Below are 24,770 nucleotides of genomic sequence, written 5' to 3'. Positions count from 1 at the left end.
TTTAATTTTTATTTTGAGATAGAGTCTCCCTAAGTTGCCCAGACTGGCCTAGAACTTGCCATCCTCCTGCCTTAGCCTCCTGAGTAGCTGGGATTACAGGTGTGTGTCACCATGCCTGGTTCTGTGCATTATTCTTACTGAAGACAGAATCATCTTTGAATCTATGCACATGGAGCATCTTGGAGGCTGCTCCTCTATTGGCACAGAGACCTGCTTCCTAGCTGGGGCTCCACCTATGTTTTCTACAAATTCTGGATGGGGTAGAATGAAAAAGAATGGGTCACAAGCCCACTAACCCATCTGCATCTGTTTTCAGTACAGTGGTCTCCTGGTATTGATACAGGAATTTGGGATACAGAAAAAGATAGATCTTGTCTCCAAAGATAAGGCATTGGAATGTAGGAAATGCACATGAACCTTTGAAATGCAAAATAAGTATTAGTGAGCTACCCAGTCCATGCTCTTGACTCATGCACACCCTTGCCTTCCAGGGGAGTCACTGCAAGTACAGCCCCTTTTGCTTCATTCCTTGGTTCTTATTGGGGACTCTGACCTCCGTATATACTGTATTCTGGAGGACATTACCCTTCCCTTGAACGAATCATTTCTGAGCTGGTGCCTCAGTTGTGTCTTCAGTTGGCCATCCATATTCTAGCTAGCTGGTGACTCAAGGTGGTGGCTCTTGGCCAGGGTAGCACATCCTGAGTGGTGGCCTCAGCCACATTCCCACTACCTCACCTCCTTTGCTGGACATCACAGATGGTATGTTTTGTGGTGACATAACATGACTGTGCTGACAAGTCACGAGCATTGGGGGCCTCAGAGGGTAGTGCTGGCTGACTGCCTGTAAGCAGGAACCAAACCTGAATATGTCAGAATATATGTCCTTCAGATCCCCTCTTCTGTCAGGATGAATTGCCTTTCCTTCCGTGGTGGAGGAGGTCCAGTGCTGGTCTCCTTGATGTTGAGGCTGCGTTGGAGAGGCCCTGCTTTGAGCACAGAGGATCAATAAGAACTGACTCTTTTAGGACAGTGTCCTCTACCCCAGCATCATTGACATCTGGGGATAGGGAATTCTTTGTGGTGTGACTGTCCCGGGCATTCTAGGGATGTTTTGCACTTTCCTGGCCGACTGGTTGCCACTGCTAAATGTCTCCTGGGCGATATAATTGTCCCCAGGTAAGACCCATTGTGTTGAGGCTTTCAGAATAGTTACACACATAGAGTGTGTGACCAGGTTAGGGACTTCTGCTTTTTCCCAGAGAGTTCTCTGTCAAGAATGGACCTGGGGTTGAGAGTATTGTAGGCCAGCTGTGTTGTAGGGACCATGCTGTAACATGGTGCCCCAGCTCCTTTTCAGTTCATGTGTTCAGTGCTACAGCTTTGCTTGGGCTCCAGCAGTGGGCAGAGGCCTCTAGGCTGCATTGCCTCCACCTGTAAAGACAGACCTGAGTTTGGTGGGTGACAAGTGAAACCTCTAGGGGCTCTGGATGTGTCTGCCCCCCATGATGCTCCTGATTATGTCCATGGAGGAGGCTGTGAGAGCCAGCAGAGAGGCAGAGGAGGGTGTAGCTTTTGCCTGTAATATTTGGGGAGAAACTTCATATAAAAAATTGCACTTACTTTGTGTGCAATTCCATTGATGTGATTTTTCCAGCAGAGACTAAGAGCAGATGAGGGGGTGCCAGGGATCAGGGAGAGGGAATGGGGAGAGATTGCTCTAGGGTTGGCATGCCTTGAACCGAACAGAATACAAATGAATTCCAGAGTCACTTACCAAGAAAGTAGCTTTTGCTGTGTCCTTTAAAGTGAAACTCACGTCTTTAGTATGGTATTGCAGAAACTTATGGGCATATCATTAGTAGTTGATTTTGGAAGTGTTTAAAGAAGTGAGGGGGAGTGTTTAGAAGCTATCTATCTCAGGGAGAGGCCACCTGGTATTATGCAGGGTGCTGTGATGGTTAGCCCAGCTTCAGGCCTTGGGCCTTGTGGACCTCATGCCCATGTGAGCCCGACAAGGGTTGGTGCTTCAGACTGCCTAACTCCCAGGACTCACCTCCCCTTTGCTGTCTCTTGTGCCCCCAGATGCCATCCGGCAGAGCAACCAGATGCTACGGGAGCGCTGTGAGGAGCTGCTACATTTCCAAGTCAGCCAGAGGGAGGAGAAGGAGTTCCTCATGTGCAAATTTCAGGAGGCCAGGAAGTTGGTGGAGAGACTGAGCCTGGAGAAGCTGGACCTGAGAAGGCAGAGAGAGGAGGCCCTGCAGGAGGTGGAGCATCTGAAGTTATGTCAGCAGGTAGGTGGCAGGCAGGGCAGGCTCTTCTCTGGGAGCTTGGGGCTCTAGTTCCACCTGTGTTCTGTTTTTGGTTTGCTCGTTGGTACCAGGGCTTGAATCCAGGGACACTTAACCACTGAGCCACATCCCCAGCCCTTTTTATTTTTATTTTGAGACAGCATCTCACTAAGTTGATGAGGCTGGCCTCAAACTTGCAATTCTCCTGTCTCAAGCTTCCTGAGTTGCTGGGATTACAGGTGTGCACCTAACTTCTTCACCTGTGTTCTGAAAAGTATAGGGACACCAGTATTCCCACAAGGAGCCCATGGTCAGGGGTCCCCCAGAGCACACTCAGACTTGATTTGCAGGACTCACCTGAAAAAAACCATCATACTCACAGCTACAGCTTATTACAGTGAAAGGATACAAATTAAAATCAGCTGAGGTTCAGGGTACATAGGGTAGGGGCCAGGCAAGGCCAGTGTGAGCTTCTAGGTGGCCTCCCAGGGAGCATTGCAGACGGTGCCTGCTTCTCTCATCAGCATTGTGGAACAGTGTGCAAAGAGTATAGTCAGCCAGGAAGCTCACTTGGTCCCTGGTGTCTAGGGACCAAGAATGAATGAATTAGAGTGTCAGGTGGGGGGAAGGACCCAAGTGAAAAATGAAAAAGAGTGTCCGTGTCCAGGTTATGAGGCCAGTGTGTCAGTCTTGAAGGCACTGAGCACCCTAGTGGGTGACCTGGGTGGTTCAAGTGCCAGCCACCCAAAAGTCCAGCTGGTACCATGTGGGCCAAGGCCCCCACCTGCATCAAGGCATCAGCATAGACCGCCTGGTTGGGGCCCTAAGCCCCAGGTGAACAGACATGCCCATCAGGCAGGATGTCCAAGGGGCTTAGAGGTCATCCTCTAGGAGCTAGGCAGGGCCCAGACGCACCTTTGGGAGATTCAGGCTTTGGCCCCTTTGTGGATCTGTAAATTGGCCCTTCAGTGTACTGTCCCCAAAGGATGGCATGCTTCATGTGGGCTGAGGTGGGTGTTTGAGGGCCTTTCTCTCTTGGCTGGTCTCAGGACCCTGGTGACAATAGTTGAGCAGGGTGTGTGCTGCCTGGGAGGGGCAAGGTGAGGAGATGGGAGTGGGGGCACTTGCTGCAGGCAGGCTTCCAGCCCTGGAGGAAAGGCATGTGCTGTGGGCCTCACTACTGGGAGCTCCTGGCTCAAGGTGCTTGTTTGTCATATGTGGAGGTGTAAAGAGTTTGCTAGGGCCATGGAAGCAAAGTACCATACACTGGGGGCTTGGCTTAAACAACAGATCTGTTGTTCCCCAGTTCTGGAGGCTAGAGGTCTGAGATCAAGGTGTGTTCAGGGTGGATTCCTTCTGAGGACTGCGAGGGAGAACCCATTTGAGGTCCTCTCCCAGTGTCTGGTGGCTCCTGGCAGTTGTTGGTGCTCCTTGGCTGGTAGCTGCATCTCTCTAGTCTCTGCCTCTGTCATCATGTGACCTTCTTTCTGTGTATTTATTTTCTTTTTATAAGAACACCTGTGTCAAACAAAGGTGGGCATTCCTTGTAGCTGTGAGAACATATTTTGTTTAGTAACTGTTGTCAGTAGGGAAAAGAGCTGAGCTCCATAGGTGACCAGTATTTTAAAGAGAGAATGGTGGTAGCAGTGTACTTAGCAGGCATGAGGCCTGGGCTTCCAACCCTAGCACTGAAAGGGAGAGGGGGGCAGACTATGAATGAATTAGAGTGTCAGGTTGGGAGAAGAGTTCAAGTGAAAAATGATAAAGGGTGTCAGTGCCCAGGTGATGAGGCCAGTGTGTCTGTGACCTGGCAGGTAACAAAGTTAGGATTCTGTTCTCCCAGAGAGACTGGGAGATTGTGGAATCATCTCTTTTGATGATTCCATTTGAAAGGAATAGCTCTCAAGTCTTTGCGGTAGACACTGCTAGGTTGTAGGAGATACACAGACCACTCACATAGACAGAGGAAGGACTGACTCATAGTCGATAGTTCTTTTAGTAAAAGGTCCAAGAAAGGTCAGTGGCCTATGTTAGGTGTTGGCCAGACTAGACAGTTCTTTTAACAGCTCTGAGCATTTCCAGACAGGGTCTTGGAAGCAGCTTGGTGCATCTTATTAGCATGGCCTTAGGTTGCTGAAAGTCCTATTAAAGTTTGGTCAAGTGTGTCTGTCTGTCTGTGTGTCTGTCTGTCTCTTTCTCAGAATTGAATCCAGTGCACCATTGAGCTATATTCCTAGTCATTTTATTGTATTTTATTTTGAGACAGGGTCTCACTAAGTTGCCCAGTCTAGCCTTGAACTCCTTGAATATCCTCCTACCTCAGCTTTCCTAGTTGGGTTAAGTTTCTTAAATGCAGGGTTTGAATAGAGTATTTGCAGAGACCCTCCCCTCACCAAACTACATCCCCAGATCTTTTCATTTTTTATCTGTAGTCTTGCTAAGTTGCTGAGGCTGGCCTTGAACTTGCCTTCCTTCTGCATCAGCTTCCCAAGTTGCTGGGATTACAGGCATGTACCACTGTTCCTGGTGCACAGAGTTTTTCTTCTTGGTATTTAAAAAGATTCAGTATCCACTCTTGCTTTGTGAATCCTCCCACCTTCTAGGGGCTGTAGGCCTGCAGACTAGGCTTGTGTTTTTGTTGCTGTTTGAGTTTTGCCTCCTTTAGCATTGACTCTCAAAGATAAGAGCTTACCTGCTGGGGCCACAACCACATGGCCTCCAGGTTCAGCCCTTATGGTCTGGTGGCCAGGGCAATAGCTGAGCTGTCAGGAGCCACCCAAGACTCCAGGCACTTCTCTACTCCTGTGTCTCTGAGATCTTGTGTTGCCCTATCCACAGGAATGAGGAGGGAAGGACTAGGAGGCATGGACTCGTGGGACTCCATCCCTTCACATTGCCTCAGTGCCTTGCTAGGGTTGGGTAGCTGCTGGAGGTGAGGGATGAGATGAGTTGGGGAGGCATGGGGGGAGCCTGGGAAATACATCTCAGCCAGCAGCAAGGGTCAAGGTGGGCCACTGGGGAAAGGTCAGGTGGCCATCGTGCTCATGAGGCCCTGGGGTGTCTGGGTTTGGAGGGTAATGAGGGCAGGAGAGGAGCTCTCAGGGTGCACATGCCTCAGTCACTCAGGTTGCCTCGGGGCTTGGGAAGCTGAACAGAAAGTAGCACTAACAGGAGGTGACCTTTTCTCCTATAGCAGATGGCTGAGGACAAGGCCTCTGTGAAAGCCCAGGTGACATCCTTGCTGGGGGAGCTCCAAGAGAGCCAGAGTCGCTTGGAGGCTGCCACCAAGGAACGGCAGGCTTTGGAGGGCAGGTGAGTAGGGAGGGAAAGCCAGTCCTGGAGGCCACTTCCATGGTTTCAAATGAGGAGGGTGTAGAAGCCTCCGGGGATTCCTCTATGAGAGGACGGATGCCTGTTGTGGCAGCTTTATGACAGCTCTGATCCACGTATCAAAGACCTGGGTCCCAGCTGTAGCTTCTAGGCTTTCCGACCCTTTGCTGGAGTTTGTATTATTTCCTTTGGAGGCTTTTCATGGGCCCCTAATGCCACACTCTGATAGGTGATTCTCTGGAAGCACTCCAAGGACCCAGCACATAGTTGCCTTCCAGGCTGAGGTTTATCACAGGGGAAGGGTGCATGGTGGGATCCCCTAATATAGGATCCATGGGTGAAGACTGGAGAAGCCTGCCTCAGACTCTCCCTACTCTTCCCTCACACTTCCCATGTCTGCCTGATAGAGACAGCACCCTGGGTTTCTGCTGGGGGCTACTCACGTTGGCACCCTCTGCCAGGCACACACTAAAATTCCCAACTCCTGGCAGAATGAGTGCATGCTTAACCTAGTGCATATTGTTTCTACAAACAGTTTGGGCACAGGAACCACCCTTATCAGCAGGGAAAGTATCCGCACAGTGCAGGGAACTTGCACCAGTTGAGGGTCAACCTTTCAAACTAGCAGCCTCAGGCCTGCCTATCACTCCTTTGCAAAGTGAGTTTGGTCATCGTAAGTGGGATCATTGGGTCAAAGTGCAGGGATGGTGCTGTGGTTCTCATACACATGGGTGCAGCCTACCGGTAGCCCCAGCCCTCTTAGCACAGTATTAAGGTGGTCATTGTGCACATGGGGCAGTTGTCAGGGAAACCTTCCTGCAGAAGAGGGGAACTGAGCTCCATTTCACAGAGAGAGTTGGTGGTGGTGAGTAGGAAGCATGAGCAAAGGCAGAAGTGGAGAGGGCCTAGCAGTTTAGGCCTGCCTTGTCAGAGTTCTGGTGACCTGCAGCTGGAGGCCACCACAGGACCACACAGAAACACCCACCATTGTGCCTGCAGTGGGGGCTATTTATTTATTTTTTTGAGATACTGGGGTTTGAGCTAAATCTCCAGCCCTTTTTATCTTTTATTTTGAGACAGGGTCTTGCTAAGTTGCTGAGGCAAGTTGCTGAGGCTGGCCTTGTACTTCAGATCCTCCTGCCTCAGTCTTCCAAATTGCTGTGATTATAGACACATGCTACTGTGCCAGAGTATCAGCTATTAAAGGCCCTGAGGCAGCAGGATAATGAGGCTGGAGCCTGGAAACTGGAGATTAAGGGAGCTGTGAGGCTCAGATCAGAGGATTGGGGATTATGGGGTGATCCAGGTGAGACAGCCTGAGCTGTTAAAATAGATGGAGAGAGGGATTCCCTACCAGGGCCATTGATGTCCTGTCCTGTCCTACAACTCCCTATGATCTAGGTGTGGGAACTGAGCCTGTAAACAGCTGGGACTCTAGCTGAGCTGTGGGCAGCAGCAGGGCTGGAGCTGAGCCCTGGTCTGCTGTTGAGCTCAGTGTTTGCATTCCCAGGTGGGCAGTCTCCTTGTTTTTTCTAGAATAGTCTGTCCTACACCCCTCCCCTGAGACTGCTCTTGTTGAGGTCCCAGCACCTTCCTGGGGTTCCTCTCACATTGTTGTAGTGGACAGCTTGGGATGCAGTGACCCATCTTCTCAGTTTACCTCCTCCCTTGGCTTCTGGTCTCCTTGCCATCTGCACTTGGTTGCCTGCTGGGCCCTTGCACTGAAGCAAGTGCATCTCAGGTGGAGTTGCTTATCATCTGCTCCCCACCTCACCCCTAGTCTTTTTCCCATTTTTCGTGGCAGTGCCTCCACTCTGCCACCCAGAGTCAACTTGTAGTCCGAGGGTGTTTGGAACCTGACCCCTTGCCCGTGCTGTCTTGCTTGCTGTCCCCTCAGTGTGTTCTTTCTCTCTGTGCCAGGGTGCGGGCGGCCAGTGAGCAGGCCAGGCAGCTGGAGAGTGAGCGGGAGGCACTGCAGCAGCAGCACAGTGTGCAGGTGGACCAGCTGCGCATGCAGAGCCAGAGTGTGGAGGCCGCCCTGCGCATGGAGCGCCAGGCTGCCTCGGAGGAGAAGTGAGTGGGTGTGGAGGGGTGGTACTGGAGATTACCAGTGGGTCTGTGGCTTTTTCTGCCTTCTGGAGAACCCTTATCAGGAGACTGGCTGTGGGTGAGGTTTGACTTTCTCCCTTAGCTTTGGTAATAGTGGAGTCCACTGTTACCACAGTCAAATAATCTCTGAGACAAGAATTTTTTTTCCTTTGGTAATGGGGATTGAACCCAAGGGTGCTTTATCACTGATCTACATCCCCAGTCCTTTTTCATATTTTTTTTTTATTGTAAACAAATGGGATACATGTTGTTTCTCTGTTTGTACATGGCGTAAAGGCATACCATTTGTGTAATCATAAATTTACATAGAGTAATGTTGTTTGATTCATTCTGTTATTTTTTCCCTTCCCCCCACCCCTCCCACCCCTCTTTACCCTCTATACAGTCCTTCCTTCCTCCATACTTGCCCCCCTCCCTAACCCTAACTCTAACCCTAACACTAACCCTTCCCTCCCCCCCATTATGTGTCATCCTCCACTTATTAGCGATATCATTCGTCCTTTGGCTTTTTGAGATTGGCTTATCTCACTTAGCATGATATTCTCCAATTTCATCCATTTGCCTGCAAATGCCATAATTTTATCATTCTTTATGGCTGAGTAATATTCCATTGTATATATATACCACAGTTTCTTTATCCACTCGTCAATTGAAGGGCATCTAGGTTGGTTCCACAGTCTGGCTATTGTGAATTGAGCAGCTATGAACATTGATGTGGCTGTATCTCTGTAGTATGCTGATTTTAAGTCCTTTGGGTATAGGCCAAGGAGTGGGATAGCTGGGTCAAATGGTGGTTCCATTCCAAGTTTTCTAAGGAATCTCCACACTGCTTTCCAGAGTGGCTGCACTAATTTGCAGCCCCACCAGCAATGTATGAGTGTACCTTTCTCCCCACATCCTCGCCAACACCTGTTGTTGCTCGTATTCTTGATAATCGCCATTCTAATTGGGGTGAGATGGAATCTTAGGGTGGTTTTGATTTGCATTTCTCTTATTACTAGAGATGTTGAACATTTTTCCATATGTTTGTTGATTGCTTGTAGATCTTCTTCTGTGAAGTGTCTATTCATTTCCTTAGCCCATTTGTCGACTGGATTATTTGAATTCTTGGAGTAGAGTTTTTTGAGTTCTTTATAGATTCTGGAGATTAGTGCTCTATCTGAAGTATGATTAGCAAAGATATTCTCCCATTCTGTAGGCTCTTTCTTCGCATTGCTGATAGTTTCCTTTGCTGAGAGAAAGCTTTTTAGTTTGAATCTATCCCAGTGGTTGATTCTAGCTTTTATTTCTTGTGCTATGGGAGTCCTGTTAAGGAAGTCTGATCCTAGACCAACAAGGTGAAAATTTGGACCTACTTTTTCTTCTATAATCTGCAGGGTCTCTGGTCTGATTCTGAGGTCCTTAATCCATTTTGAGTTTAGTTTCGTGCATGCTGAGAGATATGGGTTTAGTTTCATTCTGTTGCATATGGATTTCCAATTCTCAAGCACCATTTGTTGAAGAGGCTATCTTTTCTCCATTGCATATTTTTGGCACCTTTGTCTAGTATGAGAAAATTGTATTTATTTGGGTTTGTGTCCGTGTCCTCTATTCTGTACCATTGATCTACCTTTCTATTTTGGTACCAATACCATGCCGTTTTTGTTACTATTGCTTTGTAGTAGAGTTGAAGATCTGGTATTGCAATACCCCCTGTTTCACTCTTCCTGCTAAGGATTGCTTTAGCTATTCTGGGTTTCTTATTCTTCCAGATGAATTTCATAATTGCTTGCTCTATTTCTGTAAGGTACATCATTGGGATTTTATTTGGAATTGCATTGAATTTGTATAGCACTTTAGGTAGTATGGCCATTTTGACAATATTAATTCTTCCTATCCAAGAACATGGAAGATCTTTCCATCTTCTAAGGTGTTCTTTAATTTCTTTCTTTAGTGTTGTATAGTTCTCATTGTACAGGTCTTTCACCTCTTTTGTGAGATTGATTCCCAAGTATTTTATTTTTTTCGAGGCTATTGTGAATGGGGTAGTTTTCCTAATTTCTCTTTCTGAAGATTCATCACTTATGTATAAAAATGCGTTGGATTCATGAGCATTGATCTTGTAACCTGCTACTTTACTGAATTCACTTATGAGTTCTAAGAGTTTTCTGGTGGAATTTCCAGGTTCCTCTAAATATATAATCGTGTCATCAGCGAACAGGGATAGTTTGAGTTCTTCTTTTCCAATTCGTATCCCTTTAATTTCTTTGGTTTGTCTAATTGCTCTGGCCAGAGTCTCAAGAACGATGTTGAATAGAAGTGGTGAAAGAGGGCATCCCTGCCTTGTTCCAGTTTTTAGGGGGAATGCTTTCAGTTTTTCACCATTTAGAATGATATTAGCCATGGGCTTAGCATAAATGGCCTTTACAATGTTAAGGAATGTTCCCACTATCCCTGTTTTTTCTAGTGTTTTGAGCATGAAGGGTTGCTGTATTTTATCAAATGCTTTTTCTGCATCTATTGAAATAATCATGTGATTCTTGACTTTAATTCTATTGATATGGTGAATGACATTTATTGATTTCCTGATGTTGAACCAACCTTGCATCCCTGGGATGAAACCCACTTGATCATGGTGCACTATCTTTTTAATATGTTTTTGTATGTGATTTGCTAAAATTTTGTTGAGAATTTTTGCGTTGATGTTCATTAAGGATATTGGTCTAAAATTTTCTTTCCTTGATGAGTCTCTGTCTGGTTTAGGTATCAGTGTGATATTGGCTTCATAGAATGAGTTTGGGAGGGTTCCCTCCTCTTCTATTTTATGGAATACTTTGAGAAGTATTGGAATGAGCTCTTCTTTAAAGGTTTTGTAGAACTCGGCTGAGAACCCATCTGGTCCCGGACTTTTCTTTGTTGGTAGGCTTTTGATGACTTCTTCTATTTCAGTACTTGAAATTGGTCTATTTAAATTGTTTATGTCCTCCTCGTTCAGTTTAGGCAATTCATATGTCTCTAGAAACCTGTTGATGCCTTCGAAATTTTCTATTTTGTTGGAGTATAGATTTTCAAAATAGCTTCTAATTATGTTTTGTATTTCAATCCTGTCTGTTGTGATATTTCCTTGTTCATTCCGAATTTTAATGATTTGGGTTTTCTCTCGTCTTCTCTTTGTTAGTGTGGCTAAAGGTTTATCAATTTTGTTTATTTTTTCGAAGAACCAACTATTTATTTTTTCAATTTTTTGTATTGTTTCTTTTGTTTCAATTTCATTGATTTCAGCTCTGAGTTTAACTATTTCCTGTCTTCTACTACTTTTGGTGCTGTTCTGTTCTTCTTTTTCTAGGGCTTTGAGCTGTAGTGTTAGGTCGTTTATTTGTTGAGTTTTACTTCTTTTATTAAATGCGCTCCATGAAATAAATTTCCCTCTAAGTACTGCTTTCATAGTGTCCCAGAGATTTTGATATGATGTTTCTTTGTTCTCATTTACCTCTAAGAATTTTTTAATTTCCTTCCTAATATCTTCTGTTATCCATTCATCATATAATAGCATATTGTTTAATCTCCAGATGTTGGAATAGTTTCTGTGTTTTACTCTTTCACTTATTTCTAACTTCAATCCATTATGATCTGATAGAATACATGGTAGTGTCTCTATCTTCTTGTATTTGCTAACATTAGCTTTGTGACATAATGTATGGTCTATTTTAGAGAAGGATCCATGTGCTGCTGAGAAGAAAGTGTATTTTATTTGCTCTTGGTTGGATGGTATATTCTATAAATGTCCGTTAAGTCTAAATTATTGATTGTGTTATTGAGATCTATGGTTTCTTTGTTCAATTTTTGTCTGGAAGATCTGTCCAGTGGTGAGAGAGGCGTGTTAAAATCACCTAGTATTATTGTGTTATGGTCTATTTGGTTTCTGAAATTGAGAAGGATTTGTTTGACATACATGGATGAGCCACTGTTTGGGGCATAGACGTTTATGATTGTTATATCTTGCTGATTTATGCTTCCCTTAAGCAGTATGAAATGACCTTCTTTATCCCTTCTGACTAACTTTGGCTTGAAGTCCACATTATCGGAAATGAGGATGGATACTCCAGCTTTTTTGCTGAGTCCATGTGCATGGTATGTTTTTCCCCATCCTTTCACCTTTAGTCTATGGGTATCTTTTTCTATGAGGTGAGTCTCTTGCAGGCAACATATTGTTGGATCTTTCTTTTTAATCCAATCTGCCAGTCTATGTCTTTTGATTGATGAATTCAGGCCATTAACATTCAGGGTTATTATAGAGAAATGATTTGGTTTCCCGGTCATTTGGTTCATTTTTTAAATTTTATTTATTTATTTGTTTGACACAACTTGTTTCCTCCTTTATTTGACAATTCCTTTAGGATAATTCCTCCCTTTGCTGATTTGCTTCTTTGTTTTTCATCTCTTCCTCATGGAATATTTTGCTGAGAATGTTCTGTAATGCTGGCTTTCTTTTTGTAAATTCTTTTAGCTTTTGTTTATCATGGAAGGATTTTATTTCATCGTCAAATTTGAAGGTAAGTTTTGCTGGGTATAAGATTCTTGGTTGGCATCCATTTTCTTTCCGGGCTTGAAAAATGTTGTTCCAGGCCCTTCTAGCCTTTAGGGTCTGGATTGAAAAATCTGCTGATATCCGTATTGGTTTCCCCCTGAATGTAATTTGGTTCTTTTCTCTCACAGCCTTTAAAATTCCGTCTTTATTTTGTATGTTAGGTATTTTCATTATAATGTGCCTTGGTGTGGGTCTGTTGTAATTTTGTGTATTTGGAGTCCTATAAGCCTCTTGAACTTGATTTTCCATTTCATTCTTCTGATTTGGGAAATTTTCTGATATTATTTCATTGAATAGGTTGTTCATTCCTTTGGCTTGTTTCTCTAGGCCTTCCTCAATCCCAATAATTCTTAAATTTGGCCTTTTCATGATATCCCATAGTTCTTGTAGATTCTGTTCATGATTTCTTACCATCTTCTCTGTTTGTTCAACTTTGTTTTCAAGGTTAAATATTTTGTCTTCAATGTCTGAGGTTCTGTCTTCCAGGTGTTGTATCCTATTGGATATGCTTTCTATGGAGTTCTTAATTTGGTTTATTGTTTCCTTCATGTCAAGGATTTCTGTTTGGTTTTTTTTCAATATCTCTAACTCTTTATTGAAATGATCTTTTGCTTCCTGTATTTGCTCTTTTAACTGTCGATTGGTGCGATCATTCAATGCTTGCATTTGCTCTTTCATCTCATCGTTTGCTTCTCTGATCATTTTAATTATGTACATTCTGAACTCCTTTTCTGTTATTTCTTCTGCCATGCTGTCATTGGGTTTTATTGATGTAACATCTAGGTTTGTTTGCAGCATTTTCTTTCCTTGTTTTCTCATATTGTTCAGGTATCAGAGGACCGCTGAGATATTGCAGATTTCCTCTATTGACTTACAATGTCCCTGAAGATTTCTATATATATCCCCCCTTAGCCTTCAGTAGGCTGAAGTCTTGGAGGAAGTTGATAATGCGGTGCTCCACAAGGAAGCTGCCTCTCTAGGAGTGGTGGCCTTCAGGTGGGGTATAATTCCTGCTAGTGGGCAGAGGTGCCTCCACTTGTTGACCAATGGTCATCCAAAGGCAACTAGGCTGTGGGCTGAGGCAAGGCCTGTTTGGGCCTGTGTCTCTGGTTTTACCGTCCTTGTGGGGAAACCTCACCCAGCAGGGAAGACTCACCCGGTGGGGAGGTCTCGCTGGTCAGTTCCCTCCTAGAGGTTCCCCTCAATTTACAGCTACCGCCTGGGCTGGGCTGCCTTCCTCTGCAAAGTTCCCAGGGGCCCGGCCCTACCTCCTGGGCCTGGGAGCCTCACCCTTCGCAGATGAATCTCCTTAGGCTGCCCCTCCTCAGAGAATCTGCCCGCAGGCCTGGAACCTTCGCTCCGCCCTAAGCCTGTCTCTGTGCCGCTCTTCCACCAAGAAGCCTCCTAGATCCTGGGACCCTGCTCTGCACCTAATCGCCTGGCTATGCGTCCCCTCCTCTGAGCAGCCACCTGTGGCCCTGTACAATCGCTCTGAGTCCCAGAGACCCGCCACATGCCTCTTCCTCCAGACAGCCGCCCAGTATTCCGGTGCGGTCACTAGGAGTCCAAGAAACTCACTGCGTGCCTCCACCTCCCACCAACCACCCGTAGCCCTGGGCAATCAATCACTCCGAGTCGAAGTGACCCTCCCCGTTCATCCTCCTTCTCCAGATAACCCCCCGGGTGTTCAGGAGCGGTTGCTCTGAGTGGCTCTGAATCCACGTGACCCGCTGCACGGGTCCTCTGGGTAACCGCCCGGAGCTCTGGTGTGTCCACTCAAGACCAAGCGACCCACCACGCTCCTCCTCCAGGCAGCCCCCCTGTGTTCAGGAGCTGTCACTTTAAGTCCAAACAACTCACCACTCGCCTTCTCCTCTGAGCAGCCGCCTGGAGCGCTAATGCAGTCACTGCGAGTCCACATGACCCGCCGCGCTCCTCCTCCTCCTCCTCCTCCTCCTCCTCCTCCTCCTCCTCCTCCTCCTCCTCCTCCTCCGTGCAGGCCCCGGTGTTCAGAAGTGGTCTGAGTCCAAACAGCTCGCCACGCAGCCCCTCCTCTGGCAACCGCCTGTAGCTCCGGTGCAGTCACTCCGAATCCAAGTGGCCGCGCTCCTCCTCCTCCTCCTCAGGGCAGGCTCCGGTGTCCTGAGTCCACACAGCTCTCCTCGCCACTCCTCCCCTGGGTAGCCGCCGGAGCCCCAGTGGTTGCTCCGAGTCCCAGGGCTGTGCCGAGCGGCCTCCTTTACGGGGCTCCCAGTTGTCCGAGCTCACTGCTCCAGCGGGGGGAGGGGCGTCTCGCCGGCAGCTCTACTTCACAAAGTTCCCTGCGTTCCGGGACCACCGTCCCATCCGGGATGCCTCCCCAGGGGGTGAGAGTCACCCGGCTGCTTTGAGTTGGTCCCAAGTGTCTCAATATCTCCTCTTTTGAATCCTGAGTCCTGGAGCAACATGAAATGCAGCCACCCTCTAGGCCGCCATGTTGAAACTCCCATATTTTTTATTTTGACACAGGGTCTTGCTAATTTGCTGAGGCTGGCTTCAGACTTGCCATTCTCCTGCCTCAGCCTCCTGACTCAGTGGGATTATAGGTGTGCACCACCACGCCTGGCCAAGGCAAGAATATTATCTTTGGTCCAGTCCACATTCATATTTCCCTTTGTATCCTCCACATGTTCTTGTTAGCCCTTCTACTGCCATCTGGTCCAGGATCCCATGTTCCTTTCCTTGGCATGCCCGTACACCTTTTGAGTCTCCTTTAGTCTGGAATGTCCTCTCTGCCTTTCTCTGCTTTTCATGAAGTTGACAATTTTGAAGAATACAGGATAGTTCCACTTTATGACGAACATTTTACCTATTTTTTATTGTTTTGCAATACTGGGGATGGAACCCAGGGCCTTGCACATGCTAGAAAGGCACTCTACCACTGAGCTACACCCCTAATCCTTATTACAAACATTTAAAATTGTTGGCTTTAAGGAAACTGGCAGGAACTATTGAGTAACTGAGTCAGTTGCAGTAGATGTTTGTTGTCAGCAAAGCCTGCCTCAGAGTTGATTACCTTAGAAGTCCAGAGGTACTCTTGGAAGGCCCCATTCCAGGTTTGTGATATGACAAGAATGTAGAGGGTAGAGCTGGAGGCAGGGAAGTCATGACTGGGCTGGGAAAAGGTGGTTTCTTCAGTGACAACTCCTTTTTTTGCAGGAGGAAACTTGCCCAATTGCAGGTAGCCTATCACCAGCTCTTCCAAGAATATGACAACCACATCAAGAGTAGCATGGTGAGCAGCGAGCGAAAGCGAGTGAGTATGGCCAGCCTGGGCTGTCTGGAGAGGTCTCCCTGCTTCCTGTCTCCCTGAGGACAGAGAAGATTACAATTCTTGAGACCTGAAAGAATTAGATTTTGGGAGGGACACTTGACTTTCCCTAGACCTTCATCAGGCTGCTATGACAGTTCAGGGAGATGGGGCTCATTGCCAGGCCCCAGGGTGGGCTGGGCCAGAGCCACGGTTGCTCTCTCCATGGGGCTAGGACACATTCAGCCCTCACCTGGGCTGTGTGGTTCCTGGCTAAATTTTCCCTGGGTCAGGATAAGCTCTAGTAATGACTCTATCTCAGCGTGGAAAGAGAACCAAAGCTCTTTTCTAGTTTGTCCTCACAAGACCTAAACTGGGTGCAGTTTTAGCAATCACATTTTAAGAAGGATATTGTCAACCACAGATGTACCCTGAGGAGATTTATAAGGATTAAGCCTGAAACCAGGTCACCTGAGGAAAAGTTAGGTTACAAAAATGGCCACTTAATCTCCAGAGTGAAGTCCTGGCAGGGAGAGAGAGAGTGTGTGTGTGTGCATGCACTCTCTTGTGTGTGTGCGTGTGTATGTGTTTATGGGGAGGGGTGTCTGGGATGAGCAGACCTTTGATCAGGTGGCCGAGTGGAAGGACTGATGGGTTGAGGCTTAGGTGTGCACATGGTGGGTATGTAGTTGGGAGTATGTAGAGTGGGCAGCCTCAGGAGGGAGGGTGGCTCTTGTCCTTGAAGGACTGGAGGATTCTGTGAAGGGAATGAGTGCCTTGGTGGGAGGCTGAACCAGATGACCTGAGTTCTCCTCAGTCCTGAGATCTTACATATGGATGCAGCCTCCTGTTTGCATACACTTGTGTTTGGCCCTGAAGTCTAAGGAGCTGGCATTGTTCTGGCTTTGACCAACTAGGGCTCCCTTTTGTCCTTCTCAATTCTCATTCAGAGCAGTGGCCTATGTTGGTTATGGCTCTGCCCTGCCCTGGGCTGGGAGGCCCTGTCAGTGCCCCTTGCCAATCTCTAGGGAATGCAACTGGAGGATCTCAGGCAGCAGCTCCAGCAGGCTGAGGAGGCCCTGGTGGCCAAGCAGGAAGTGATTGACAAACTAAAGGAGGAGGCCGAGCAGCACAAGATTGTGATGGAGACTGTACCAGTCCTGAAGGCCCAGGTGAGGTCTCTCCTTCTTGCAGTCTTCCTTGACCTTTTAGTACCCTTGGGGTTACTTGCTGATGGATCTGCTCCCTCTGTGTTGCTAGAGGTTCACAGAGGGCAGGAGGAGGAGGCTTTGCTTTGTTACTGCAGGCCTATCTTGATGTGCCCAGTGGGTAGTGGGCATGTCCCTCTCTTGAATTGGCCAGGCGGATATCTACAAGGCAGACTTCCAGGCTGAGAGGCAGGCCCGGGAGAAGCTGGCCGAGAAGAAAGAGCATCTACAGGAGCAGCTGGAGCAGCTGCAGCGGGAGTATAGCAAGCTGAAGGCCAGCTGCCAAGAATCAGCCAGGTAGGCCCCCGAGAGTGGCCACGTGAGGAGTGGGTGTAGCACTCGGTGGTGACCAGTAGTAATTGCGGGACACTAATGACTCCTGGCTTTCAGATTAGGTTCCCTGTACTTCCCTCTCCTCTCCCTCTGCCCTGTCCTTCCAATGGCATTTCCTGCTGGTCCAGGTAGGAGCCTCAAAAATGGCATGCATTGATTGGACGGTTTCTGTTTTCAAAGGATTGAGGATATGAGGAAGCGGCATGTAGAGGCCTCCCAGCCCCCTTTACCCCCTACCCCAGGTGAGTGAGTGAGCATTGGGCTGCAGGAGGTGGGTGGGGAGGGCAGTGCACCGCCCCAGAAGAAGGCATGCCTGCTGTTCTCCGGAGCCCTGAAGGTGGGCTCCTTTAGGCCAAGGGAGGAATGCAGTGGTAGTGCTGGCTCCTGGTCACACAGTGGTGTTGATCCTAATGGTTAAACATGGCAGTCCTATTAGGTCTTGGTACCTTGTCAACCTCCCCTTGCCTCTGAGTGGTACCCAGCTTGTACACAAAACCCACTTCCCAGTGCCTCTTTTCTTTTCTCAGCTCACCACTCCTTTCACTTGGCCCTGTCCAACCAGAGGAGAAGCCCCCCTGAGGAACCACCTGACTTCTGTTGTCCCAAGTGCCAGTATCAGGCTCCTGATATGGACACCCTACAGATACACGTCATGGAGTGCATTGAGTAGGGCCAGTGGATGCAAGACTGCCTGCAGATGCCATGCCCAGGACAATGCAACATGTGCTTTCCTCTCCCCCCTGCCTAATTCAGAATCAAGGGCTTGATGGATAAAGACCAGGTCCTAAGAGCTAGCTGCAGAGCTATTGCTGAAGCCATTTGTTCTGCAGGTTCACCTCTTTGAGGGAAGATGGAGCCTGAGTCAGGCCTTATTCTCTGCCCTTTTCCTTCTGTCCTATCTGCCTGAACTGCTTGTCTCTGGTAGCTAATCCCTCCTTCCTTTCCCATCACTGCAGAGAGGTTAGAGTGGGCCAGGGGCTCTCAGGGAGAACCACTTTTCCTTACATTGGCTACTGACTTGCTGACTCTGTGCTCCAGCCTCTCTTCCTGGGCCTTGTGATACTCCACTTTGCAGCTGTACCAGGGTTGGTTTAACCAGTTGCTGTTGGTGGCGTGTGGGTTTTTTCTGGTGTGGTGAAAATGCTTGTGTACTAATCACGTGTGTCTTGGCCAGGGAGTGGTTGGGCAGTCCTTTGTGTTTCTGCCACCTGCTGGGCATGCTGCTCTCCACTAAGAGTGAGCTTAAGCATATTTTCCAAAGGTTATGGACCTTTTAAAATTCCTCTTCTGTGAATGGGCTGTGCATGTCTTTTATCAGTTTTCCTACTGGATTTTCACTTTTTGTTCCTCATGTTTTAGGAGCTCTTTTGTCATTAGCAAGATTAGCTCTTGTCTGTGACAGAAAGTGCATGTTTCTTTTCCCCTTTGATTTTGCCACTGTTGTGTTCTGGCCTTGAATGTTTTTTTATTTTACATTGTCACATTATCCTTTTCCCCCTTTCACTGTTTTGGGTTTGAAGTTGTGAGCACTTTGTGGTCTGATGGATGCTTCACACACATATACTTTCATATACTTTCTAACACCAAAGTGTGCTCTTGTCTTTGCCAAGCAGTTATTCCCCAGTGTAAATGATGGTGGTTGTGGTTCATCACATTCTAGAAGTGTCTGATGCCATGTCCTACATCAGCCCCAGATTCCTTGGCCTTACAGATGGAAGCCAGTTGACAATGATTGGCAGATGAGGAAGAACATTTGTTTTGTAAGGTTCTGGATATTTTCTAGGATGTCAAAGCCATAGGAACTAACTCTGCAATTCTAGTAAAGGACAGGAAGTTGGAAATTGAGAAAGACTTCAGAATCTGTGCATCACTCACTCCTCAGGCCTGGGCCCTCCTTCCAAGAGCCCTCCAAGCTCCCTGGTTAGGAACAAGATGTAGTTCTATTCCTGGGCTTTTTCACAGGGTATTCTGCTCTTTGACAGTGAGAAGAATGGCTAGAACTAGGATATTAGGACTTTAAAAAATTAACCTGAGGGGCTGGAGTTGTGGCTCAGTGGTAGAGCACTTGCCTGGCATGTGTGAGGCCCTGGGTTTGATACTCAGCACCACATAGAAATATATAAAATAAAAGATCTGTTTAACAACTAAAAATATCTTTTAAAACTTAGCCTGAGCTGGGAACTTTCTCAGCATCTACAGGGGATGGACTTTCCTAAAGCACACATGTCTATTACACAGTACTTTGGGGAAATGTTAAAGGCATAGACAGGTTCTCTGCTCATGGGTACTGCACTTAAATCCTACTCCTATAATTTTTCTATAAGAGCACTATTTTGTTTCATTTTATTTTGGAGTGGGGCATGAGTTTCCGGTGGTTACTGTAACAAATCACCACAAACTTGGTGGCATTAAAACAACAAAACTCATTCTTTCATTTCTTGGAAGCCAGATGCCTGAAGTCAAGCTGTTTTTTCTGGAACTCTGGGAATAGGTTCTGGGCCTGTCTCCTAGCTTCTGGTAGTTGATGACATTTCTTGGCTTGTACACCCATTGCTCCCATCTCTGCCTCCATGTCACATGGTATCCTCTGTGTTTTCTGTTTTAAGTATACCAGATATTGTAGGTGGGGTCCATCTGGATAATCCAGGATGATCTCCTCATCTTGACATCCCTACTTTCACTACACCTGTAAAGACCCCTTTCCCAAGTAAGGTTATGTTCACAAGTTACTGGAATTTGGACTTGTACTTAACCTTTTTGGAGTCACCATTCAACCCAGTATGGGAATATCTGATTCAGAGCTCATAGATTAGGGCAAATCAGCCCAAAGGCAGGTAACTCTAAGACCTGCAGGTCTGCTAGCAGGACTTGGTCCCCAGGGTGGGGGTAGCCACCAGGCTGTAGAATTTGGTGTGGATCAGCTATGGGGACATCTTGTCTCCAGGTGGACACCATGGCCAGGGCCAGCAGGTATGGCTGGGAGAGGCAGGTAAGGTAGGTTGCAGTAGGACCATCTGTGCCCGGGGTGGTTGCCACTAACTGTGTAAGGATGGGTTTCATGCCTCTTGGGAAGGTGAACGGAGGTGTGTAGGAGCCCCTCCCTGATGAGCACCCTCTTGTGAAAGGGGCTTAGAAAGAAGGTGAGACCCAGGGGCACTGAGGAACTTTTCAGCATGGGTTGCACAGCAGTTACCTGCAAGCTTGAAAAACACCCTGGCCTGGGCCCCCTGGACGGGTTGAGTCAGAATCAGAATGGGACCAGGCATTGGTTGGGACTCAGTACTTTTCTCAGAGGCTGAGTGCCCTTGTTACCTGACACCCCTTAGTGCTGTGCAGGTTTAGCCACACATTAGACACCAAGGGTTTTGAATCCCAGTATTTGCCCAGACATAGGGCATTTTACTTTCTTCTTATCTATCTAGCCTTACTTAGGTTGAGCTTTTGGAACAACTGTTTGTGTTCCTCCCATGAGGGAACCAGCCTGCCTTATTAGCTGAGGCCCATACATCCAGATAGCTAGAAATATGTTCCACCTAGTACCCATGTCATTACCCTGTTGCTTAGGCATGTGTCCCCTCCTCTCTTGCCAAAGTCCAAGGGAAATCCAGATGACCAGTAAGCAGAGTACAAGAGTATTCCTCTGTACTAGTAGCCAAACAACATGGGCACAAATAGTAAGCAAAAATGGTATCACAATAGCAACAGATGCAGTTGTGTGTATAAGGCCTTGCTGAAAAGGTGTGATGGGCCTTGTGGTGGCAGTCCGTATGAGGGGGATGTTTGGTGAGATGAAGCAAGCCCTTGGAAAGCATCCTTAGCCTTCCTCACCCTAAGACAACATCTTGTGCATTAGAGAGGTTCTTGTGGCACCATGGTCTGTGGCTACCAGTGGCCGGTAGAGCCAGCATTTTGAACATCTTGCACACGGGCTGTCCTCTGTAGTATGTTGGTGTGGAAAGGCCAGGGGACAAAGTTATGTACAATGTGTGAAATGCAGCAAAAACTCCAAGCGTGCATCCTGCTGTCTTTGGATGAATGTAGTAGTGGACTCACCAGTAACGAAAAGGTTTTCTTCCCCAGTCACTCCCTGTTGTTACATGTTCTCCCTTTGTGTCAGTGTCCTCTCTATAGGGATACAAGTGTCAAGGAGATGGGCAGACAGTCATTAAAGTCGTGACAATAGGGGAAAGAGCTGAGCTCTGTGCCAATCTGCAAAGGTGACTTTGTTGGAAGGGAGACTCAGGCCAGAGCAACATGAGAGGCCTGAGTATGGAGCTGCAGCCAACAAGATGAATGACAACTGGCTGTGGAGGGGAGGACGAGGAATTCAGGGTGACTCCTGGACTTCTGGTTTACGCATCTGGGTATGCTGGGCCATCTGCCAAGACTGGGACAAGGGAAAGGGAAGATCAGATTTAGGGGAGGGCTTCGAAGTCCACTTTGGCTTCAGCCAGGCTCAGTGTGAGATCCTCCTGAGTCCCTTCATCTTTTTCCTGGACTATTATGGTGAAGCCCTCACAGATTTCACATGACACTGCAGGCTCTCCAGTCTGTTCCTTACACAGTGACCAGGGTGATCTGGTAAACCTGTATTTCTACTTTGCTTAATAATCCAGTGGCTTTGTGTTACTCCTCTTTTTGGTACTAGAAGGTTGAACCCAGGGTTGTTCTACCACTGAGCCACATCCACAGCCCCTTTTTATTATTTTTTAAATTTTGAGACAAGGTCTGCTAAGTTGCCGAGACTGGCCTTGAACTTGCCATCCTCTTGCCTCAGCCTCCTGAGTAGCTTTCTCTTACTCTTGAGACCTAGGTTCCATTCCTAGCCTTATGCTATTTTGACCTCAATTCATGTCCCTCTCCTGCTGGCCCAGTCATACCATGCTGTCCTTTTTTTCCCCTTTCCTCAAACACAACAACACTTCTGTGTCTTAAGGCCTTTGTACCTGTTGTCCTCTCTGCCAGGAAGACTCTTCCCCCTAATCTTTGTATGACTGCCTACTTTTCGTCATTCAGCTCTGAGTGTAAACATCACCTCCTTCATCTGAAGTTTCCATCCTAGATCACATTGCCCTGGTTTAATTCTCTGCCAGACAGTTAAACTGACCTGTTTTTCTGTTTTGTTTCTGCTCTCCCCCATTAGAGGCCTCATCCATCCTAGTGTGGCAAAATCCCTAGAACAGTGCTCAGCACAGAGTGATCGTGCATATTTACTGATGGCATGAGCTTTTCTCACAGTTCATCAGTATTGCTCTGTTAATATTTTTGTGGACATCACCTGTCACCATAAAGGGTGGTTGGTGGAATTTACTACATTAATACGATAGAAACTATAGCACTGAAAACCAATTTTAGGCATTGGGATGACTACTTTGGGGGGGACTTCTTATAAACATTGAATAGGCAAGAAGACACAATCTGAGACCACATGGACACGTCCCACACTGCCCCTCCCTTAACCTCTCTGAGCCTTGGTCCCTCAGTTGAAAACAGGCCGGATACTTGCCGTCTGTATGCTGCAGAGCTACTGAAGAGGCAATGGAATGCACCTAGGGCAGGGCCCGACCCAAGATAAAAGGGAGAACTGTGAAAGCCACTCTAGTTGAGGTGGTTCCCCAAACGATTTTCCATTAGGTTGTTATTTCTGTAGAGGTTTCAAATGTTGTGTAAGGAAAGTTGGTGATTGCCTAGTGCCAGAGGATTTGGGGGCAAATGGAGTGACTGCTAATGGATACAGTGTTTATTTTTGGGGTGATGAGCATGTTCTGAAATTGATCATGGTGATAGTTGGCAATTATCTATGAATATGCTATTGAATTGTACACTTCAGATGGGTGAGTTGTATAGTATATTGATTAACCTCAATAAAGCTGGTATTGAAAAATGTCAGTTGGGCATTGGTGGTGACATACCAGTAATCCCAGCTGCTCAGGAGGCTGAGGCAGGAGGATGCCAAGTTGGAGGCCAGCCTCAGCAACTTAGTGAGACCCTGTCTCAAAGTAAAAATCAAAAGGGCTGGTGATATAACTCAGTGGTAGTACACTTGCCTAGTATGTGTGAGGCCCTGGGTTCAGTTCCCAGTACCAAAACCAAAAAAGTCATCTAAAAGCCCTATTTAGCTTCCTATAAGTCTCCCATGAAAATGAAAATGAAGACCCAGAAATAAAGACCAACATTTACATCTCCTAAAGCTGTTTGACAGATGACCTTTTAATGGACTCTTGGTTCTGTTCCACTAACTAGAAGGGCAGAAGAATTGGAGGTGGAGAGTGGGGGATTGTCTGACTTCCTCTGGTGAAGCTGAGTGATACCACTCTGCCCTTTCCCCAGACAGCCAGGGTTGGTATCAACCAGAAGACTGGCAGCTCTTTTGCTCTTGGGCCGAGGCTACTTTCTCTGTTTCATGCAGAGGCAAAGCCCCTCAAGTGGGAGTGTGTGTACCTGTAGGGGCAGGTAATTGATGGCTGTTACTGTTCCCCAGAGAAACAACTGCCAGTCAGGAAGCACGGGGACTGGCTGAATGCCCAGGCCTGGTGAAGGGAGATTTGGTTTCTCAGCCTGGCAGAGCCACCGTGCACAGACGTCTACTACACCTGGAAAAAAGCTTTTCCCTGCATGTAGGGGGTATGGACACGGTGCATGGCTGTGTGTCCACCCTAAAAAAGCATTGCTGAACAAGTAGTATACAGAATACCAAAGCCAAAGCAAAAACAACACAAGGAGAAAGGGTGCTATGATCAAGGAAGGTGTCATGAGAAAAACTGAAGATGCTGGTGTCATGGGACACTTATGACAGAATAAATGAACAAGTTTAAAGGAAAAAAAAAAGGTTTGGAAACACCTGCAGAGAATAGGAAACTATAGCAAGCAACAAATCCAAGGTGTTAAATCTGAATTGGAACTGTCACTGTGAACTCATTTTATTTTTATCTTTCTAAAAAATATAGATTTCCTTTCTTTATCTCCTGAAATGGCCTGGAAGCAATGATAACCCCATAGCAGGTGGCATCAAGACTGTGGTCTTGAAGTGTTCCCACTGAGGGAAACCAGGGCTCTCTGGAGTAATGGCTTATTTCAAGTATGAGGTGCTCATAGTAAACCTGAGACATCCTCTTAGAAAGGTGAACTATCAAAGACCTTGGGGTTTTTTCAGGAGGATGCACCTAAATTTGTCATTGGAGGGCGTGAGAACAATCTGACTGTGACATCTGTCATCCCATGCTCTCCAGGGTTGATTCGGCTGATCTAGCTGCCTAGGTGGGTGTCCTCTTTCCCATTTTTCCATGTGCATCCCTCTTGAAGCTGTGTGCTCAAAGAGGATGACCTACCCTTGTTCTTCACTCAAGGGTATGCAAATAGATGCGCTTCCCTGCTAGAACCTCCAAGCAAGGAGGTTGCTGGATAAGCATATGGGAGCACCAAAAATAATAATGGATCTTCCTGCCAGTTTTCCTTCTCGTCCCTCCTGCCTCCACCCCTCACTCCTGTCCTCCTCATCTTCCAAAACCCTTGAGCCTAAGGGTGAGCCTCTCAGGTGAGGGTACTGGGAGAGAATGATCCTCTTGAGTGCAGTAGTGTCCTATGGACGAAAGATATTTTGTACCAGGGGATTGAACCCAGAGGTGCTTAACCACTGAGCT

The 24,770-nt window shown here is 47.0% G+C and overlaps 1 protein-coding gene across 5 annotated transcripts in view; it reads left to right on the top strand.

Annotated features, from left to right (window-relative positions):
- Window positions 1–23,019, top strand: part of IKBKG (inhibitor of nuclear factor kappa B kinase regulatory subunit gamma) — a 28,220-nt gene extending 5,201 nt beyond the window's left edge. For 2 of the 5 annotated variants that reach the window (XM_079124775.1, XM_079124776.1), the window contains exons 3-10: window positions 2,086–2,297; window positions 5,488–5,606; window positions 7,545–7,697; window positions 15,499–15,595; window positions 16,618–16,761; window positions 16,952–17,094; window positions 17,311–17,372; window positions 17,658–23,019. In XM_079124775.1, coding sequence (XP_078980901.1) covers window positions 2,086–2,297; window positions 5,488–5,606; window positions 7,545–7,697; window positions 15,499–15,595; window positions 16,618–16,761; window positions 16,952–17,094; window positions 17,311–17,372; window positions 17,658–17,800 — 1,073 coding nt within the window. In that variant the 3' untranslated portion in view covers window positions 17,801–23,019. The remainder of the gene's footprint in view (window positions 1–2,085; window positions 2,298–5,487; window positions 5,607–7,544; window positions 7,698–15,498; window positions 15,596–16,617; window positions 16,762–16,951; window positions 17,095–17,310; window positions 17,373–17,657) is intronic. The other 3 variants (XM_079124779.1, XM_079124777.1, XM_079124778.1) reach the window with 3 other exon arrangements.
- Window positions 23,020–24,770: the final 1,751 nt, after the last annotated feature.

This window comes from Sciurus vulgaris, assembly GCF_902686455.1.
Source record: "Sciurus vulgaris genome assembly, chromosome: X".
Classification (NCBI taxonomy): domain Eukaryota; kingdom Metazoa; phylum Chordata; class Mammalia; order Rodentia; family Sciuridae; genus Sciurus; species Sciurus vulgaris.
The sequence above is the reverse complement of the archived record's forward strand: the minus strand, read 5'-3'. Positions and strand labels throughout refer to the sequence as shown.